This window comes from Curcuma longa, unplaced genomic scaffold (assembly GCF_044706935.1).
Source record: "Curcuma longa cultivar G26 ecotype Majalengka, Jawa Barat unplaced genomic scaffold, ITB_CL_G26_1.1 contig_18626, whole genome shotgun sequence".
Classification (NCBI taxonomy): Eukaryota; Viridiplantae; Streptophyta; class Magnoliopsida; order Zingiberales; family Zingiberaceae; genus Curcuma; species Curcuma longa.
Window position 1 is genome coordinate 152039 of NW_027430861.1, and position 20270 is coordinate 172308.

General features: G+C 37.7%; 2 protein-coding genes across 2 annotated transcripts; one reads left to right on the plus strand and one right to left on the minus strand.

The window, feature by feature from the left end:
• Window positions 1-516: 516 nt before the first annotated feature.
• Window positions 517-3904, minus strand: LOC141816925 (protein SMAX1-like). The gene is made up of 3 exons (XM_074704648.1): window positions 2553-3904; window positions 2140-2422; window positions 517-2060 (listed from the first exon to the last, which is right to left on the minus strand). Exons 1-3 carry the CDS (start codon window positions 3674-3676, stop codon window positions 672-674), a joined length of 2796 nt encoding a protein of 931 aa, XP_074560749.1. The 5' UTR covers window positions 3677-3904; the 3' UTR covers window positions 517-671.
• Window positions 3905-10579: 6675 nt separating this feature from the next.
• Window positions 10580-18598, plus strand: LOC141816891 (putative ubiquitin receptor RAD23a). Its single transcript, XM_074704614.1, has 13 exons — window positions 10580-10725; window positions 11315-11476; window positions 13213-13251; window positions 13325-13419; window positions 13518-13571; window positions 15150-15318; window positions 15450-15599; window positions 15689-15754; window positions 16278-16325; window positions 16393-16502; window positions 17557-17638; window positions 17729-17843; window positions 18249-18598. The coding sequence occupies exons 1-12, from the start codon at window positions 10660-10662 to the stop codon at window positions 17840-17842; spliced, it is 1155 nt and encodes a 384-aa protein (XP_074560715.1). The 5' UTR covers window positions 10580-10659; the 3' UTR covers window position 17843; window positions 18249-18598.
• The last annotated feature ends 1672 nt before the right edge of the window (window positions 18599-20270 follow it).

Below are 20270 nucleotides of genomic sequence, written 5' to 3' on the forward strand. Positions count from 1 at the left end.
GAGAGTCAGACCATTCCATTTCCATTTCCACGGATAAGAATGGTGGAAGAGTTCGATTTTTTCGGATGTCTCTTTCAATTGTCTAAATTCAATTACAAAAGAAAATATTTATATAGGTCTTATTAATTATGATCGATAATAAATTGTGCCTAACCTCCAAGATATTGGAGCTATTTATATAAACCACTAATCTGGTTTCCGTCCAATCACCAATCAAGCTGTTAATTTTTATGGTGTCATATTAATTGTATTTACATAATTAAATTATCTAATAATTTTATTATAATGTGTCATTTGTTTATTAGGATAATTTATGAATATCCTCTTTTTTTCTTTCACAAAATTTCTATTTTTCTAATAATTATTTATTATGCAGAAAGAAAGATATCAAGAGGTGGTTGGGCCATCACCAGCAATACAACCAGTAGTTGATACAGATATCAGAAACAAACAAACTGGTTGCGGTGCGGTGTGAACAAGTCGAGCGAACTTGAACGAACTCATTAAATGAACTCGTATCAAATCGAACATCAAATTAAGACTAATCGGCAACAACATCATTACAAGTATTCTTAGCATAAAATGAATCTAAACCTATCAGCAGTTTAAGTTTCTATTGGCATATACACTCTAACTTCTCGAAAAATTTTGATTCAAGTTTCTAGGATCCTTCAGCTATCGTGGCCGCGGTCGATAGCAATAGCCACGTTCGTCGGTAACCACTCCTTCTCGTTGCTTCTTGTTAGGTCTCTCTTAATCGCGGAGAGTCGAATGAGTCTGAGTCCATGTTCATGCTTCAAATTGTCCCTTAGTTGCTTCAGGCTGGGCACCAACACCCTTTCAGCCCACTCATCCAATGTCGTGCCGCTGACCCATAGACCGCCGGTGATTTTGTCCAGAGCTTCATCGTCGATCCTAATTGTGATCCCCTTGCCCATCGTGGTCGCGAATTTCACTGACACGGACTCGACAACGTCCCGTTGTAGCTGAGCAAAGTGGACTGGCTTGAACATCACGACACCATCGACTAGTTGGGTGAGGTCTGAAGCCAAGGAGGATGTTGAGTGGCTAACCGTGAGCCTGCCCTTGTCAAACTCATGCTCACCGACTGATCGGTTAAGGTTGAGGGAAAGACTAGCGCTTACGGAGCACTCCTTCCTAAGCTTAATTGGTCTATCATTGTCACAAATCCAATTCGAATGTCGTTTCCCGGGCTCGTTCCCGGTTGTAAGCTCCAATTCAAATCCACCACGAGCTGAATCGAGTATGGTTTTCTCATACTCGATCAGGGAACGATATGAGCTTTGTAGCCCTTCCGGTAACCAATCTGAAGTAAGAACAAAGACGATACTCCCAAAACTGACCTCCCGACCATACGAATCAACGAGATGCCCCTTCTCGATTGCTTGCTTAATCCTAGCCTGCGCAAGCGTGTCTGCTTGATCTATGTTCTCAAGGACAATCATCGAAAAAGGGTTTCGGCCAACTTCTTCCACGATTCGATCCATGGATGTCCTTCCACGGAGACTTAAATTCAACTCATTGTCATCCCCAAGGGTGCATGATGCATGACCAAAGTTCACAACCATAGGACCAGACCCAAACATGAGCTCAGATAGAGCACTAGCCATCTTCTTCTTACCGACTTCGTCTGGCCCGACCAGAAGAAGCCATGTATCTCCTTTAGTAGCCCCGCCGCGCCTCTTTCGATTCCCCGACTTGCATTGCACCACAACATCAGCAACAGCTGAAGCTGCTTCCTGTTGCCAACTGACTTTCTCAGTGAGCCCTCTAAATAGCCTCTTGAACATGTCTGGATGGTTAGTAGGCTGCTTTGCTACGATAACATCCCCGCTTTGCGATAAGGTTAAATTCAGTTCAGGCAGTCGATGTGGACTCAAAGCACTCAAGGGCTTGGAGTTGGACAAAGTCGGAGACAATCGTATCGCGGAGCCGATGGACAATGGACGATATTCGCGGTGAAGTCGGGAACAAGTTTCACTCCATCTACTTCGAAGCTCTTCACTTCTTTGCTTCCGAATTAGTCCTTCCTCCTCATTCTACACAAAGAACACAATGCTCATCGTTACGATACCATGTTGCTCACTACACATTGTCGCAAATTACAAGAACCGATACCTGAAGAGGAGCCTTAGCTTTGGCAATTCGCAACCACTGAGGCAATCCTTGGCTGCCCCCCGGTTTCGCGGAGTCCTTCTTGAACTCCTCAGCCGCAAGTTTGGACAATTCAAGCTCATAACTCCCCGAGCAAGCGGGGCAGAGAGTTGTTCTTCGAGATGATAGATCGGTGATCATCGCCGGTGGTCGGCTTGGAAGAACTCCGGTGGCACCTATTCCTACTAAAGTTTTCGATGCCACTAGACTCTCGAGATTGTTACCGTGTATATTGGTGCCCCCAAACCTGCCAAAAGGAAAACCCAAGAGATCCTAAAGTTTGTTTATGGCATGAACAACTAGCCACGCACGATTACCAAATATAGAAGCGATCGAGGTAAATCTGATCGGAAGAGAATGAAGGATCAAGCGTTGACCTTGACGCGATCAGGACGGGTTGGAGATCCAAGTCGTTCTCCATTGTCGGGTGGTACACCTGGCAGCGGAGGTACGTGGCGGAAGCTGCCGCTCCGACGAGCCACAGCCGGCTGTTCCCTTGGAAATGCTTCCAGAGCCTCGCCATTTCCTGTACGGTAGCCCGGATGGCCTCGGAGATGGCTGGCTTTCCGGCGCCGCTGGGGCTGTCTGCGAGCCATTTTAAGTCGCCCAGATCAAGAATCACGGCGCTGTCGCCGCTGCTGATGGAGGACTCGATCGAGCTACCGAGCTCCCTGATCTTGGCGGGGAGAAGGGAGTGATCGGCGGCGGAGGCGATTTCCTTTGCAAAGGGGAGAATTTGCGCGTTGCGCAGCGGCGACGGGGCGTCGAGGGAGCGAATCCTCTGCAGCACTTGTTGCAGGGTGGCGTCGAGGTCGTGATCGCCGACGAGGATGGGGTTTCGCTTTGTGGGTCTTGAGAGGATGTCTAGGACGCGCTTCACTTCGTCTTCTCTCGGCCGATAGGCGGCGCCGGAGCCGCCGCCGCTGCTGTGGGGGTAGTGAAGGCGGGGGTTGAGGTAGACCTTGCGGGAGGCGGCGGCGGATGAGGAGGAAGAAGAGGATGGAAGGGATTGTTCGATGGCGGCCTTGACGGCGGTGGAGGAGAAGCTGGCCTCGCGCATGACGCGGCTGACGGAAGGGTCGTCGAGGATGGACATTACGAGCTGCTCCAGGTCGACCTTGACGGCGTGGAGCGGCGGCTGGTGCTGCTCGGGGAACCCGCGGCGCTGGTTGGCCTGCGCGCGTTTGAGGGCCGCCATGAGTGCATTGGAGATGGTAGGCTCCGCCGCCGCCGCCGCGGCGGGGAGGCGGTCAAGGGCGACAGAGAAGCAGAGCTCGAGGGCACGGCAGCGGAGGGGGTGGGATGAGGAGGACTGCGAGTTGTGCGAGCGAGCGCAGGCCTGGCGGAGGAGCCCGCCAGGCGCCTCCAGCAGCATCGCCACCACGTGCAGCGGCGTCGCCTGCCCGTGACTCCGCCGAGCCGCCTCCCCGATCGACTGCGTCAGCACGGCCACCGCCTCCGGCGTCAGCGTCTGTTGGATCGTGCTCAGCCCCGCCCTCATCGCCTCTCCGATCTCCAAAATCTCATCTTTCCAAATCAAAACACATCAAACTCCAACCTTTTTCTTCTTCCCGCAGACAAATCACTCCCTACCATGCCAAAAACAGCACAACCATCGCTCAGTTCAACCAGAAGCCGCCATGGACGAGCTTGCCGAGGTCCACAGAGAAGATCAAAAGATCCAATTTTTCTCAATCGTTTCAAAAATCCAATCTTTCGTGATTTTGCTCTCGTTACCTCTTCAACTCTCTGTCTCTCACTGCATTCATATATATAACCGCTTGATCCTTGGTTCCTTTCTCATTCAAACACTTCTAAAAAAGCCCTTCAAAATATTTCTACCTGCTAAACATCCACTAAACTTTTAAAATCCTCAAAATACCCTAATCTTGCTAATATTCATGTTGACTAATCTTGAAGGAGACTAGCTCAGTCTCATGAAAATTTTTTATTGACCATCAAGGTAAGTCAAAAAAATACAAATAGATCGATCTTAATGGACAACTCAAGTGTAATATGTCCTGGATAAGATTTGAATCTTTACCACCTATTCCTGATAAAGTCCCCGAGACAATGGTGCAATGGTAGGACATTCGGATTGTGACCCAGGGACTCGCGGTTCAATCCCCAACTACGGCGTATTTACAAGAATTTTTTTCTAAATGGGGAACGCAATCAAAGGATGTTGGGCATCTGGATTGGCCGTCGTATGCACTTCCCGATTTACCCTGATGATCGGTGGGAAACTTCCGTGGGACCGGACCGACCACCCCCAGGAATTGAGTCCATCCAGATGTCCAATATCCTTTTGATTGCATTCCCCAATCGCTATTCAATTGAGTGATGCACCATTGCCCCGGGGACATCATCTTTACCATCACATTACAATATAGCGGTTGCCAACATTGAAGTTATTAACAATGCTATTGGAGTGATCGATTGTAACACGGTCCCACAGAAATATAACTGTAACTCAATTCCAACATATAAACACAAACTTTTAAAGGAAAAATTGAATAATAATTATAACAAATGAAAGTGGTCAAGACTTTTCATAAAAATATTTTTTAGGACAAAAATAAAGAAGTAGTCATTTTCTTCAAGTCATAAAAAAAAAGGCGTCCCCTTTAATTTTTTTTATCAAAAAAAATATTCCACCCATGATACAATTATCTTCCAATATTATTTTTATCCCACTTAAAATTATCTTTAATATTATTCTCATTATTATCTTACATATAATCCTAAATCAATCGAGCGCATTTAGTAATTATGAAACGATAACTGATGAAAAATAATCTTAAATAAAGAGGATTAAAATTCTTTAGAATATCTGAAAAGCCTTTAAATGGTATTTTTGGATTAAGATTGAGTCCTATTATGGGTTATACCTAATAACAAATGTAGATCTTTAAACGAGTTTTAATTTGATATATTATGCGTCTCATGATTCAATCTGAGATAAAAGTTACGATCTCTCTCAAATTTTATCTAACATTCACAATTATACTAACTCAAATCATATAATGAAGGGTAATTGGGTAATTATACATAGGGATGAGATATCATTTTAATAAAAAATCTAAGTGGAGCGTCCTTTTAACAATTCGGTAAAAAAGAAACACCCTTTTGATATTTGTTATTTTTTTACTTCTAAGAAGAAGGAAGACGAAGACTCTCGTCTACTTTTAAGGGGTGTTTGATTCAAAGTTATCGTTAATAACCTTGTTATCTGTCTAAGATTATCAACAAAAAAATGTTGTTTGATTTAGGTGTTGAGTGATTCTTGAGTAATAACGCATGCCCGACACCTCAACAAAACGTCAACAAACGAGGCATGCAACCCGAAGTGATTACCTTAGATTTTTTAGGTTTTCCTTGATTATGAAGTTATCGAGAATCCTACCATGTCGGTCGTCGTTGTTCCTTGGTGTGGAATAGAACCAAACATTCTCGTCGACGTCTCGACAGACAACGACTACCAAGGGACGAGTGAGCGTGCGTGAGTAGGCAGTGTTGGCGGCTTGCAGAGGGGGACGACAGACGACGTCATAGTTCTCGCAGTTTGCGGAGGGCCCAAGGGACGCGCAAGGAGGTCGGCGATTGTTCTTCGACTGCTCACGATGGGGAAGAGAGGAGTGTGGGCCCCTCGCATGAGTGAGTTCATCAAGTGAGCGACGGTGAACCGAGTGGTGGCGAATTGAGCAAGGCGCGGATGAGGGGAGAAGGAGATGATGGCACAATGAAATGAATGAACTTTAAGATTTTAATTAAAACTTTAAATAAATCACCTCTAGTATAGTTGAAATAAACTAAATAGAACTATCTAGAGTCCAATAAAATTATCTCAAAAAATTTTAAAATAATAAAAACTTTTAAAATATTATCCAAATTTATTTATTTATATATATCACCGATAATAATAATAATAATATATTTGATTTTATTATTAGATCGATCTGATGACAGATATAATTTTATACGCTAAGTCATACACTAAAACCTCTAAATAAATAAATTTTTATTATATTATCTAAGATTGAATCAAATAATATTAAATTATATTTCATTCTCCATAATATATTTATATAATTACTTAGTAATTATACAATTAAAGTTATACATAATAGTTTTAAACTAAACGCACTCTCAAGGTTAAGGAATCCAAAGATGAAGACATGTCTCAGATTGCTAATACAAACCTAGAAAAATTTTTGACGCCCTAAAATATCTGCAACAACTCTAAAATAAAAAGACAATTAACATATATACAATAATAATAATAATAATAATAATAAGAAGAATAAAATAAAGAGTAGTTTGTTTCGAGTATTAATGTGCAACTACATGAAAGCTCCATCTCTTGGGACACATTATGTCACTAGATATTCAAAGCATCGAGATGATCTTAATGTCTTTCACGTTCTAGCTATAAGATAAAGATAACAATTTATAAATATTGCTACATTTTTTTTCCTGTCTCAGTATACTCATCGGCCAACTTACCAAGAAAATGACTTTTCGATTCTTATTTATAAGGATGATAAATGAATCGAATATTTGTGAACAAATTTAGTATTTGATTTGGTAACAATTTATTTATTTTTGTTCAATACACATAAAATCAATTAAACGAACAAGTATGAATAATTCGTTAAACTAAATGAAAAAATTTGAGTATATATATATATATTTATCTTATTAATCTCCGTGAATAATATTTCATAACAATGTTCATGAACAATAAAATTCTTATCAATATATTAAATAAATAAAAAAATTTTTAAAATGAATAAATAAGTTTGTATCAACAAATTTAATAATCAATCAAAAAAATTTAAATGTAAAAATTTTAAATAATTAAATAAGTTTAAATTGAGAATTCAATAACATCTAAATGAATCAAGTTTAAATTTGTAAAAAAGAAACGAAGTCAAACTTTAATAATCATTTCAATGACATGTTCATTTTAGACTCAATTTGACTTTGCTCGATTATTTTATCAAATAAACTTAAACACCACATAGCTTGGCTCAACTTGCCTCAGGTTTACAACCCTACTCATATTCTCATATTTAGAGTATAATTACTTCTTCGCCCTCCTAATTTGATGTCCAAGTAAATGTGATTTTTGTTTCTTTTAAGTTTACCCTAACTTCTCACCCTCGGGTATGCATGTAATTTTGTAAGCTCATACCTAGTCGAATCGATTATCTTCTGAACAAAAGAATTAATTCAATTACAATGTTTTTATCATTTGAGGTAAAAGAATTAGTTCAATTACAATGTTTATATCATTCGAGGTGGATAGGATTGAGCTCCGATATTTAATTCAAATGGTTGAACCTCGCTATCGAAGATGATTTTAACGACATTGATTAACATTGACTTCAAAGTTGCGAGAGAGACCGAAACAATGGAAGAATAAATGATCACAACACTTCCTTTAGGAAGTTTTCTTCTTTGAAAGGGATTGTGGGGAGAAGATATTTTCCCTCTTGTGGTGGAAACAATACATGTTGTTGCTCACATGATGTTGCTCTTCACATGGTGGAAAATTTTCTCCATGAAACATTTAATACGGCGAAAAAAACCTTATCGATTGCGATATGTTGAACAATCTCTTAAGAAGACTTCAAATAATAATTCCGATCATAGACTATACGAGTGCATGGAAAGCTCAATTTATGGGCATTAAACATGGGCAAGGTTTGTGGACGGTGTAGACGAATATGATTCATATTTGAGTTGTTTTTTATGTGACCGACATGGCAAAGATCGAGAAGCTTAGTGCACCCAAAGGACAAGGGGCATGAGAACCGTGGAGTGACTCTAGTTTGATGAATCGGAGCTCCGTAATGAGGTAAACTTAGAGGTGAGGTGAATGATGACTAAAGCAAGCTAGAGGCTTAGTGAATCTGAGAGACTTAAGGCTTGACAAGGTAAATTCTAGGGCGATCTCTAATGAGATAAACTTGATAAACTTGAAGGTTAGTGAAGAATAACTTAGAGCAAACTTAAGGAGTTCGATATATCTAAGGCTAGCGAAGATCTAGGAAGGTGAAGGCTTAGATACCCAATACTTCGAGAATTACATGAGTGAAATATAATCTTAGGGTTTATGCTTGGGGTAATACATCGATAAAGGTAAAATGAAGTTAGAATCTTCGAGCAAATTCAATCGATTAAATTATTAAGTTAACTTGATAAATCAGTATAAATATAGAAAAACGCTTATTACATCCTAGCAAGAGTGTTTGTGCTTTCAATACTCACATTTTTTTTATCTTTATTCAAATATATTTATTTATCATCCATTTAATTAATTGGAAAAAATATTTATGTTGATATAAATTTAAGGAATAAAATAGAAGTTTTATTGTTTTTTAGGAATAATTTTCTGAATTGTAGAGAGCTAAAATGTTTTATTAGATTTAAAAAGCTCATTTCGGTCCAATAAATTGTTGGGATAAATCAAAGTCTTACATTGGAAATACATGAAAAAGATCATAGATTTATAAGATGGAAGATATCTCCATTAGCATGAGATATTTTGGGTTGAGCTAAAAAATAAAACCATGAGAGCTTAGTCTTAAAGTAGATAATATTATACCATTATGGAGATATTTTGATTCCATTGGTACTAACAAGTGGTATCAGAGTCATGATCTATGTAGAACCATGTGGGGACCCTCAAGAAAAACAAGGACGTAGGAAAGGCCCGGACCATGAGGATATTAGTAGGGGAGCTCCTAGTAAAGGAAGTTCATACTCGGACCATGAGGATAATGGTAAGGGGCTCCCAGTTATCCTTTGTTTGAGGGGTTGAGCCCAAAAATAAAATCATAAGAGCTTAGGTCCAAAGTGGACAATATTATACTATTGTGGAGATATTTTGATTTCATCGATACTGATCCGGTGGGAATATTTGGCAATTACGTGGACTTCGGGTGCAATAGGAAGTAAGGGAAAAAGAGTAAATATAAATATTTGTTAATTCAGGAAATCTCGATCTCTCTTTTTCTAGTCTCGGTATGCTTCCTTAAGCATATGCCAAGCTCCTGTTACAGTCTTTACGTGCTCCCTGCATTATGCGCCGACCTCAACACTCGGTCTCGGCATGCCTCCAGCATTATGTACCGACTTCACGACTCGGTCTCGGCACGCCTCCAGCACCATGTGCCGACCTCATGACTCGGTCTCGGCACGCCTCCAACATTATGAGCCGACCTCATAACTCGGTCTCGGCACAACTCCTGCTTCATGCGCCGACCTCACAACTCGGTCTTGGCACGCCTCCAGGATCATGTGCTGACCTCATAACTCGGTCTCGGCATAGCTCCTGCCTCACGCGCCGACTTCATGACTTAGTCTCGGCATGCTTCCCACCTCTTGAGACGACCTTGGGGTGCGATATCGATGTGTTTCCTACATCCGGGGTTAATTTCCAGCGCGTGATACTTATTTAAAGACCCAGTCGTTCCGCTTAAATCGGGAAAAGAATACAACCAATTCTTCCGCGGCAACAGGAACTAATATATATCAACAGACGAAATCTTTCTAGGACGGAACCAGTTTACCCGAATATTTCTCGAGCGGTTGCTAAAATTTAGAGAATAACTACTATAAAAAGGTAGTCCATGCCCATGGGTATAAGTACACACACATATCTATCCTAATTTTCTTAAGTCATAAAACTCGCTCTTTACGCCTAATCTTAACTTGAGCGTCGGAGTAACTTATCGGGACTCAACCTCAGTGTCATTTTAACCTTCTTTTTGAGCACTTTTCAGGATCTCTCTTCTCTCTGGACGACTCTCTTTGAGGAGCGTGCATGTCGACTGAGCCTTGAACAAGCGTTTGAACTATCCACGGTGTATTGGCCAGAACAGGTACTAACATAAATTGCCCGCTAACGAACTTAGTTGCTTGAATTTCGACTTGACTTGATGCAGTTTAAGTTGCGTCTCACGTAACACAACCAACATCTAATTTAGAAGATAAAAATAAATTTAATGGTAAAAAAATATTATTTTGATCAAATTAATTTTTTTAAATTTCCCAATAAATATTTCAAAATTTCTTGAATTTTAAAAATCTAATTTCCCCCTATATTTATAATTTCAGCCTTTTTTATTTTATTTTTTATAATTTTCATTTTAATGTTATTTATTTATTTTTCATTTAAAGCGACAGAATATTTTGAGAATTATTAAATATTTATTTGATACGGAACAAATTTAAACAACCATTATTTCATAAATAATAACAAATATTTATTTGAGAATTATTATAAACGTTGGGGATGATTTTCTAAAAACAAAACATTTAGAGGGCGCATTGAACTTTGCCCAGCAGAACAAAAGGTCCTCCTCTGTTCTCTCTTTCACGCTTCAGATCTCAATTTGTTTCTTCGAGTTCCAGTTAGGGTTCACTCTTATTCTCTCGCTTGCGCTCGGGGCGGGGAAAAGGGATTCGATCGCCATGAAGCTGACGGTGAAGACGCTCAAGGGCACCCACTTCGAAATCCGAGGTCAGCCCAATGATACGGTACTGTAATCCCTCCCCCTTCCCCCATGGTTTGTTTTCTCGTTGATTTTTTGCTGGGCTTATGTTTTCAGACAACGAAGTCATCTATTTGTGATTCGCCAGCGCTAATGCAGTTTTCTTTTGAGGAATACATTTCCACATGCATTTGCCTTTTCCATTGAGTGGTCGAATCTGTTTTATCTTTCTTCGGCTTTCCAAAATCTGGTATTTGGGATAGTAGTTGACTTGAAGTGGTATTTTAGGTGCTTTTTATTGCTACACTCTGTTACCAATTGCAGCTGTTTTCTGAACTTTGAATTTCTAAAGATTCCAATCGAGTTAACACCCCATGGACATGTTGTAGCAGCTAATAATTATCAAAAGTTCTGTGAGGTGCTTATTTGTCTGCCATATTAGAAACATGAAGAATATTTATTTGAACATCATTTGGAGTTATGCCGAAACTAGAATAGTGGCTAAGCTTGGTTTCCATTGATTGACTAATTTTGTTTGACCACGTGTTCTATATCCTATTTAAGGTAGCTTTAATTTTCAGCAGCTTTAATCATCGAGTTGTATTTGGATTGCATATCTTATTTCAATTTTGCAGATTATAGCTGTGAAGAAGAACATTGAGCAAGTACAAGGGAAAGACAACTATCCGTGGGGTCAGCAGTTGCTAATTCACAATGGAAAAGTTTTGAAAGATGAAACCACACTTGAAGAGAACAAAGTTCGAGAAGATGGTTTTCTTGTTGTCATGCTTAGCAAGGTTCTCACCTTAATTGTCAGTATTATTTTCACATGAGTTTGATCTTCTTCTACTTAATCAGGACACTAGTTTATCTATAATTTGGATTGTGACTATTTGTAGCTTGTAGCAGATATAGAAGAATATGTATACATTTGGCACAATAACATATTACTGAAGTGTTTCAAACTTGTTTATATAATTAGTAAAGTCTTGCATTAAACTTTTCATGGATTATCTGTGGATATACAATTACCTCATTCATGTAATTCATGGTGGTGAAAGATAATAGCACAAGAATTGTCTGCTTGGGTCATAGTATCCCCCCTTGCCTTACACTCTTTTGAGAATTGAGTTTAGTGTGAGCCAGTCAACCTCCTTTTTAGCTATTGTGAGAAAAATTTCCTTTAATAGTCTTCCTGGATCTATTGAACCTTATTAAATTAGGAAAAAAGGCGATTCAAGTCTTATTATCATAACCATTATTTTTGTTCCACTTCTAACTATGTTTACGGAGATCTAGGTTATTAAACATGTGGGCGAGGGTCTGACATGGAGGTTGAAAGTCTTCGACAAGGGTGTGGATCCATGTGCTTAACATAGCTATTTCTAAAAATTTTACATGCGATCAATAGAAATATCAATTCTCCTCATGGAGCGCCAATGTGTGAGTATTGATATTTAACACGGGTGCAAAGAGGGTAAATGAGAATTATTTCAAAATGATCCCTAATATTTGATCATTCAACTTAGTTGCTGCAAATATTGTTCATGTATATTTGCTCTACCAGTTTTATTGTTTACCTTTTTTAAATTGTGAATCTTGCACTTTTGCTAATTCCTGTCAGAACCTTTCTGAGACCAATATACACCATTTGCATGGGCATGAACCTTTCATGTGAATTTTAAGTTTGTTCCTAATGGCAATATAAGTACGATGCTCTGTCTACTGATTCTGAACAAATTCCTATTGTTAAATTTTTGGACAAGTTAGTACATAAGTGGGTTGTGGTTGCTCACTTTAGGATGCTTGGAAGTGTTCTTTACAAAAAGAAGTTTTATAAAAATGAAGTATCCTTTGCTTAAATACCTAAACTACAAGTTGTATGATTTCTTTCTAAGATTATTTTGTATTTCAATTTTTTGTTAAATGTATTATGCTGACACTACCCGGTTGGACCCAATCTGCACTTTAAATTGAAGGATTTGCATTTATTTATTCTTGTTCACTGTTCCACATTTTGTTTTTGGTTGTTGTATGGCATGCAAAATTATAGTTGCAATACATGTTACCACTTTCAATGCTTTTGCTAAGAATGTTTTTGTAGTTTGGGAACATCTTGTAGGCAATCAAATGCTTGCAAGCAGTTCCTTCTAGAAATTGTCTTCCAATAAGTTCATTCTGCAGACTACTAGATACTTCTGGTTTGCATATATCACATGTGATGAATGTAAATGGTATAGGCTTATCTCATCTACAAAGTTTGAGAAATTTACTTCTAATCCTGTACATTTTTTTTATAACTTACTGTTTTAAATTGTTCTTTTCTTTCCTTTTTGTTTTAAAATTATTTTTGGATGTCTGGCAACACAATTATCCAAGCATAAACTTCCATTTCTGCTGAATGGACTAATTATAATATTTCCTTAATTTTCTTTTCTTTCTTGTTTTTATTATGTCAACCTCCACATATGTAATGGTTATTTCGATTTCTTGTTGCTGTATTTAATGTAATTACTACTTCAAAATCTTTCAGAGTAAAGCTGCAGGCACCAGTGGAGCTTCCTCTGCTCAGGTATTTTTTTTACATTACCTGTCTCACTACAAAGAGTTAGTGACTGACCTTAATCTGATGCTTGCGTCGATAGCCATCGGCAACATCTGTAGTCCAGCACCTTGCACCTAAAGATGCTCCCCCACAAGCTTCATCACAAGCTCCATCAGAAGCTCCAGCACAACCCATGTCAGTATTCTTAATTGTATTACTATTCTTCCAATACACTATAATAGCTACCGTAGTTTCTCAATTGATACTTTTGCCTTTTTACAATCTTGTTTTAGTGTGGCAGAGAATTCATCAAACGCACCAGCTAGATCTCAAGGCCCAAACGCAGAGTATGTGTTTATTATTGTTTGTTATTACTTTTATGTTCCACCATTTGTATATACCAATTCAAGTGCATTATGCATTGAGAATTCCAGAGATAGTAACTGCAGCATGTTTATGTTTTCTTGTGCCCCGTCCTTGTCCCTTCCTTGTTGAGTCATGTCCCTTGTGCTTTATGCGATACTATATCACTAGTATTATTCAAATAATTAATTTAGATTTTATTATACAATTTCCATTCTGATGGATTCGACTCTTCTAATTATAAATTTTATTAATTGCCTTTAAAGACATCCATACAATCTAAACCCATTTTCTCTCTTTTTTTTTGTTTGTTGGAGCTACATCTAATAATCTTTGTGCAAGTATTTTTTATTTAATCCTTTCTATTGCATTTACTTTTTATGGAAAATCATGTGCTCCCTTTATTATGTCAACGATGAAGTTATTTTGGTATACTAAACCAGCAAGTTTCTTATATTGTTTGTTTCCTTTGGGCTTTGATTTGCAAAGAAATCTGTTTCGGAATTCAAGTATGTTGTTTTGAATGCCAGCAATGAATTCAAAGTTCTCTAAAAGCCTCCTGCTACTAGTAATTGGTCTTAGTTAATCCCTTATCTGCTGCTTACCAATTGCCTTCCACCGAAATGTTTCTTCTGATGTAGTGATCTTGTAAACATTGTCTTTCCCTGTTGTTTTCAAGTCATAGTTAATTTGGTCCTAAAGAGATGATAGGGTCTAGCTGTGTGGCAAACACTTGGGTAAATTGAGGCACATATTTTCATATTATCAAATATAAATGGAGCTATGCAATTGATTCATATTGTCAATAAGGGTTTTTAGAGTTCTCCTTTTCTTAATTTTAAATGCAAAATAGAAAGTGAACTATGTCACATAAATATACATATGAAAAATGAGGAGATATGACTCTTGAAATATATTTATTTGACGTGTCAATGTCAGCATAACTTTTTCCTATAGTTATTATGAATATTAGCAATAATTGTTGAATGTGGTCATCAAATTGATAGACAATTTCGAAATGGATCTTTCTCAATTTTAAATTCTTAACAATTGCATGTTTTTAGTGTATTCTGTTGTATAGAAATCAATGAAGGGAAAAGATCTATATAGCCCATCCTTGGGACTACCATGGCTAGATGGTGGTGATGATTGATATAAAGTTCTCTTTTACAATGAAGGGTTTGAATGGACCATCAATACATTAACCAAGCAAATAGAGAAAGAGAGGGATTATATTTCTTTGCTGTTCTAAAATTCATTAATAGAACATATGTTAATGCATGATTCTATATATGGATGGTCGGGGCCCTGTTCATATGCATATTTCTGAAATAGGGATCTTAGCTATCTAATTCTTTAGGTTTTTCCTTGACATCAGTAGTAGATTTCTTTTGTCTGTTGATGTAGAAACTTTCATTCTTCAAGCCTTTGTGTTGCATATATGTACGAGAAAATGCTTCATAAAATTTGTCTAGAATTCTATGATACTGGAGATGAATCATGCATAATCTTTCTTTTTTTTTTTTCAAATCCAATGTAAATTCTTAAATATATATCTGCAGTCTGTCTGATGCCCAAGCTGCATCAAATTTAGTGGAAGGGAGTAATATGGAACAAACGATTAACCAATTGTTGGAGATGGGCGGTGGCAATTGGGACAGAGAGACAATTTTGCATGCACTTCGTGCTGCTTACAACAATCCTGAAAGAGCTGTGGAATACCTATATTCTGTATGTGTAATTCACATGTCATCCTTGCATAACTCGCATTACACCCCAGCAAAACTGGCGATATTAACTTATAAATATATGATGATCCAAACTAAGATACTCACAGGTTACATCTTTCAATTCTTGTATAGGGCATTCCAGTAACAGCTGAAATTGCACTTCCTGGCGATCATTTCCCTTCATCTGTGGCATCTTCTCAAGGTGCTGATACAGCTGATGTGGTTGCTGCAGGGCCTCTCTTTGGAGTACCAAATTCCACTCCTTTGAACATGTTCCCTCAGGTTCAATGATCCACCTGATTACATCTATGTGATGTCTGTTTTGACGGGTGTGGTATGTGAATAAAAGCAGTGCCATTTTTTTATTACAGGGCGATAATAATTCTGGAGGTGGTGCTGGAGATGGATCCCTTGATTTCCTCAGAAATAACCAACAAGTATGTCAACTCCTGCTTCATGATCCTTTTTTCACAGGGCTAATCATCCTGTACAATTGGATACAATTTTCTAAGTTTAAATGTAAGAGAGAGGTTTATTGACAGTTCTGAATGGTATATCTCCTAATATACCTGGTTAAAAAAGAATTATAATCTGTACGGAAACTTCTTCAAAATACATGGCTACTAGGTGATAGTAGAAAAATATGATTTTACAACCTCTGTATGGGAATTGAATGGCTAGTCCTGGGATCAGTCAGAACTTGAGTGCTTTAGCACTATTAGTTATTTAAATTTTAATTGGTTTATCATAGGGAAGATATGGTATACCTAATCATGGTGTTTGACTTGCTCTGGTCTTGTTAGGTCATCTGCAGAGCAATTGGGTCCTTAAACAACCGATAGACTTAGTTAATTGACTAATAGGAGCCTTGTCATTGTATTTTGGAACTAGGAACTTTCCTAACATCCAATTGCTCAGAATCACAGTATTCTTACTCTAACTTCCTTATTGTTTTTGCAGTTCTTAGAATTTAGAGCAATGGTTCATACAAATCCACAAATATTTCAGGTCAGTACTTTCATCTGAGGTGATTTGCTACAACACAGTATGCTTCTTACTAGCTCTCTCCTTGCAGTCAATGCTTCAGGAATTAAGCAAACAAAACCCTCAACTGTTGAGATTAATCCAGGAGCATCATGAAGAGTTTCTTCATTTAATGAATGAACCTATTGAAGGTCTTGAAGGGTGAGTCAATGATTTTGTAATTCAAATTTATTGACATGGTGTTGTTGAGACTAAGAGAAATTTCTTATTTCTAATTCGTGGTTACCTTGCATTGGATGTCATGTAGCATAATTTATAAGTATCTAGTGGGTCTTTAGTACATTGAATGTAGGATCTTGGTAAAAGAAACATTAAGCCCTTGTAAGATCAAGCATTATGTGGTCGATTGCATTCAGGCTTCAAATTTTGTTACCAGTTGAATCTTTGTTTTTTTATTCACTTCATATTTAAGATGCTCATATTGTAATGGTATCTAAAATACATCCAACTTAACAATGATTAAATTTATTTATCTTTTGTGTTTTATCAGGCACTCTTTACGCCATGGAAATTGTGAGAGTTATTAGTAACCTAGAGAGCTCTATAAGCATATTGTATTTTTTTCATAATAAGATGTGATACCTTTTTCTTGCGGTAGTGAAAAAAATATGGGAATAGAACAAAAGCTCAAAGTGAGAAGCCCATGAATTCGGGTCACAATTTTTTTTTAAAAAAAAAACCAAACTGACAAAACAAGAGAATGTATATCCAGATATTTATTTACCTTTGAGAGAGATTCTATTATTCTATATGTGCTCCATGTAAAGTATAAACAGATTTATCATCAATATATTTGGTTTCTAAATCTTTGCCTTGACTAGAAATTTTGATCGGCAGTAACTGTTCATTCTTCATGATCTAGTTTGCCAGAGAAGAAATATAGTAGCATTGAAAACGCAAGTTTTTTTTTTCTGTAAGGTTTGGCAGGTGTTTTTCTTTGTTAAAATAATTGACCATCCAACTTAAACTGCATCTTTATTACATTTTTGTCTTCAGCTTCTCGGGGTTTAAGGATTGGATTTTGAGGCTATTCTGAGCTTTCCTACACCTGCATGATTGTTGGTAGCTTTATTAAAATGATCATATAGCTAGAAGTGCATGATGATATTTGTGAACTCATTGTTGTTTCTTTATGTTTCAAACTATTCCCAATATCTTGAAGCTTTTTGAGTCTTTTAGTATGAACAATCTTCAGGGATCTGTTTGATCAGCCTGATCAAGATGAGATGCCTCACACCATAAGTGTGACGCCCGAAGAACAGGCGGCCATCGGACGAGTATGCTTTATTTTGTTGCAATTGGACTACCATATTGGCAATACATTATGCATGCTAAATCTATTGCCTAATGCACTTCACATTATTCAGCTTGAAGCATTGGGTTTTGACCGAGCACGAGTTATCGAAGCATTCCTAGCCTGTGACAGGAACGAGGAATTGGCGGCAAACTATTTATTTGATCATTTTGGAGAAGAAGATTAAGGTACTATATGAGTTGTCTTTCCATTTGATCAATGGGCTAAATGATTTCATTCTCATCTGTGGACTCCCATTATACACATACCAGTCACTCAATGGAAAACAACCCAAGGTAACTTTTTTGTAATTTAAGGTAAACAATCAATGCCACATCTACACTTTCCAGTTAATCACAACTCAAATCTACACAATACAACAGCCTAAACATCGTAAAGTAAGAAATTAATCGTTTGATTATTCTCCTCGTAACACGACTACTTCCGTATTAGGTGGTGTCAATACAGTTTTGTTCCTGCAGTGTTTCCCTACTAGGTAGTTTTGATCTATGTTCTAACAATTGTTAACTTTTTCTGATCATGGCTAGCTCTATGTGATCTCTGAGTTATTTTTTTTCTGGATTTTGTATTAGGCTTTCCGTAATTGCCAAGATAATTATGATCACATGGATTTTTCTGCTAAATCACTCCATGGAATTTCGAAACAACCTCCATCTAACTACGCATGCCTCTTCGCTTGATGATGAATTAATTGATTGCTTGTTGGAGAAATTTTATCAAGTAGGGTAAGTGACCACCTTCCTTATTCATAGATATTCTTTCCAAAAATTTTAACCAGTGGCGATAAACTGATGTTCTTCTTCAGATAATGTAAACTTTCTTCATTCTTCATTTGTATCTTTTCTTTTTTGAAACATGTTCTTCCTAAATATTGATATTGGCACTGTATCCGTAATTTATCACGATTTAGGTTCACATTTTCCAAATAGATTTTTTTTTCTTCAATTGTTGGGATGAAATAATGAATCTGGTACTCGATGAAACAAACATATTTCTTGTGTTTGGTGGATGAAATGTATCGCTTCTGCATGTGAAAACCTTTTAAGATGTGATTCGGGCTTCGCAATGTGATATTCCTTTGCAAGAGATGAAGGTGAGCAATGAAGTCTTCATGATCAGTGCTTCTTCGGAAGGTAAATGACTTTCTTCATGTTTACCCTTTCCTCCTCGTCCTAATCTTATTTCGCCCTCTCCGGTGCCTCGTCGGTGGTTTTGAATCGGTTATCGATCTAATCGAACTAGTTGATTGTTGCTTCTATTTGTCAAAGTTGACATTCTATCTTACATTGTGAGAAAAATGTAGTGATCTAAGTTTTAGTTTTCGAATGATCATTAGTTCGGTCCCATAGAGATTTCTCATCGGCTACTAGTATTGAGGCCACTAACAACCGAGCTCTATTATTTTTTAGATAGACATTAGGTAGAAGATCAAATCATAGCCTAATTGTTTCAATTATTATTATAGTTATTCTTTTCCCATTAAGTGGAATGTGATGGAAGATATTAATAATCTCATCCAAATTTCCTCTAAAATTTAAAATTGTTAGAACACTTTTAAAGATATTTTAATAATTAAAAATATGTATAATTTAGAAGGGTAAGTGAAATTTGCCCAATTTAAGTGTTCAAAGTCGATATATGTTTGACTCTTAGTCGATAAAATCTTCATTGTCTTTATAGTTGGTGGATGCCAACCTAATTTTTATAACAAAGTGAGTGTTCATATTATCTTTAGGGGATTAGGGTGGTGACGTTTCGCTTTCCTCCTTTTCTTTTAGGTCGATATCTATTGTCATTACGATGATATTGACTTGTAATAAACCTTAGTACCTCATCTTTTTTCCGTTCATTTTTTTAAAGGTCGATATTTTAACAAAAAGTGAAATTTGTCATTTCAATAATTTCACACGATTGGTTCCATGATTATCTATAAAGAAGTAAATCGAAAAATTATAGTTAGTCATTACGGAGAAGATATTGTCTTGATTTCATCGAAATTCGACTCTTGTATATTTCAATAAATCTGTTCTATAATAATTAACTCAATCATCGACTTAAAAGGTCAGAACTTATAAGCCTATTGCAATCGAAGTTATCTTCCGTTCTAATTTGGATAGGGATTGTTGTGCAATAATATATATTTTCAGGGTCAAAATAAAATTTTGGTTATGTTAACTTTGTGGATTTGTGGGCCATGTTCTTAAACCCCTTCGTCAATCGCATATTACCGACGTTGCCCCTCGATCCTCATGAATAATTGGCGGCTCCTCTCAGTTCCTCTCGACGATCGCAGGAATCCTCCGCCTGGTCTCCGGTCGGAGCTCGTCGCGGATCTGGGTGTCGGTCCTCGACGTCGGCGAGCAGATTACCGTCTTGTTCTCGCCCTCTTTCTTTCCCTCGTCGTCGGACCGGGGTTCTCATCCTTCAGGTACGTTGCCGACCCCGCTCGAGTTGCAATCTTTCTTTGTCTTTCGATGCGCTGTGATTTTTTTCTAGATGAGTGCGCTACTGCGGATCCGTTGGTTTTTTTTTTTTTTTTTGGAACTTGCTTTTCCGGGTTCGATTCTTTGCGAGGTGGAAGATCTATGAAAAGT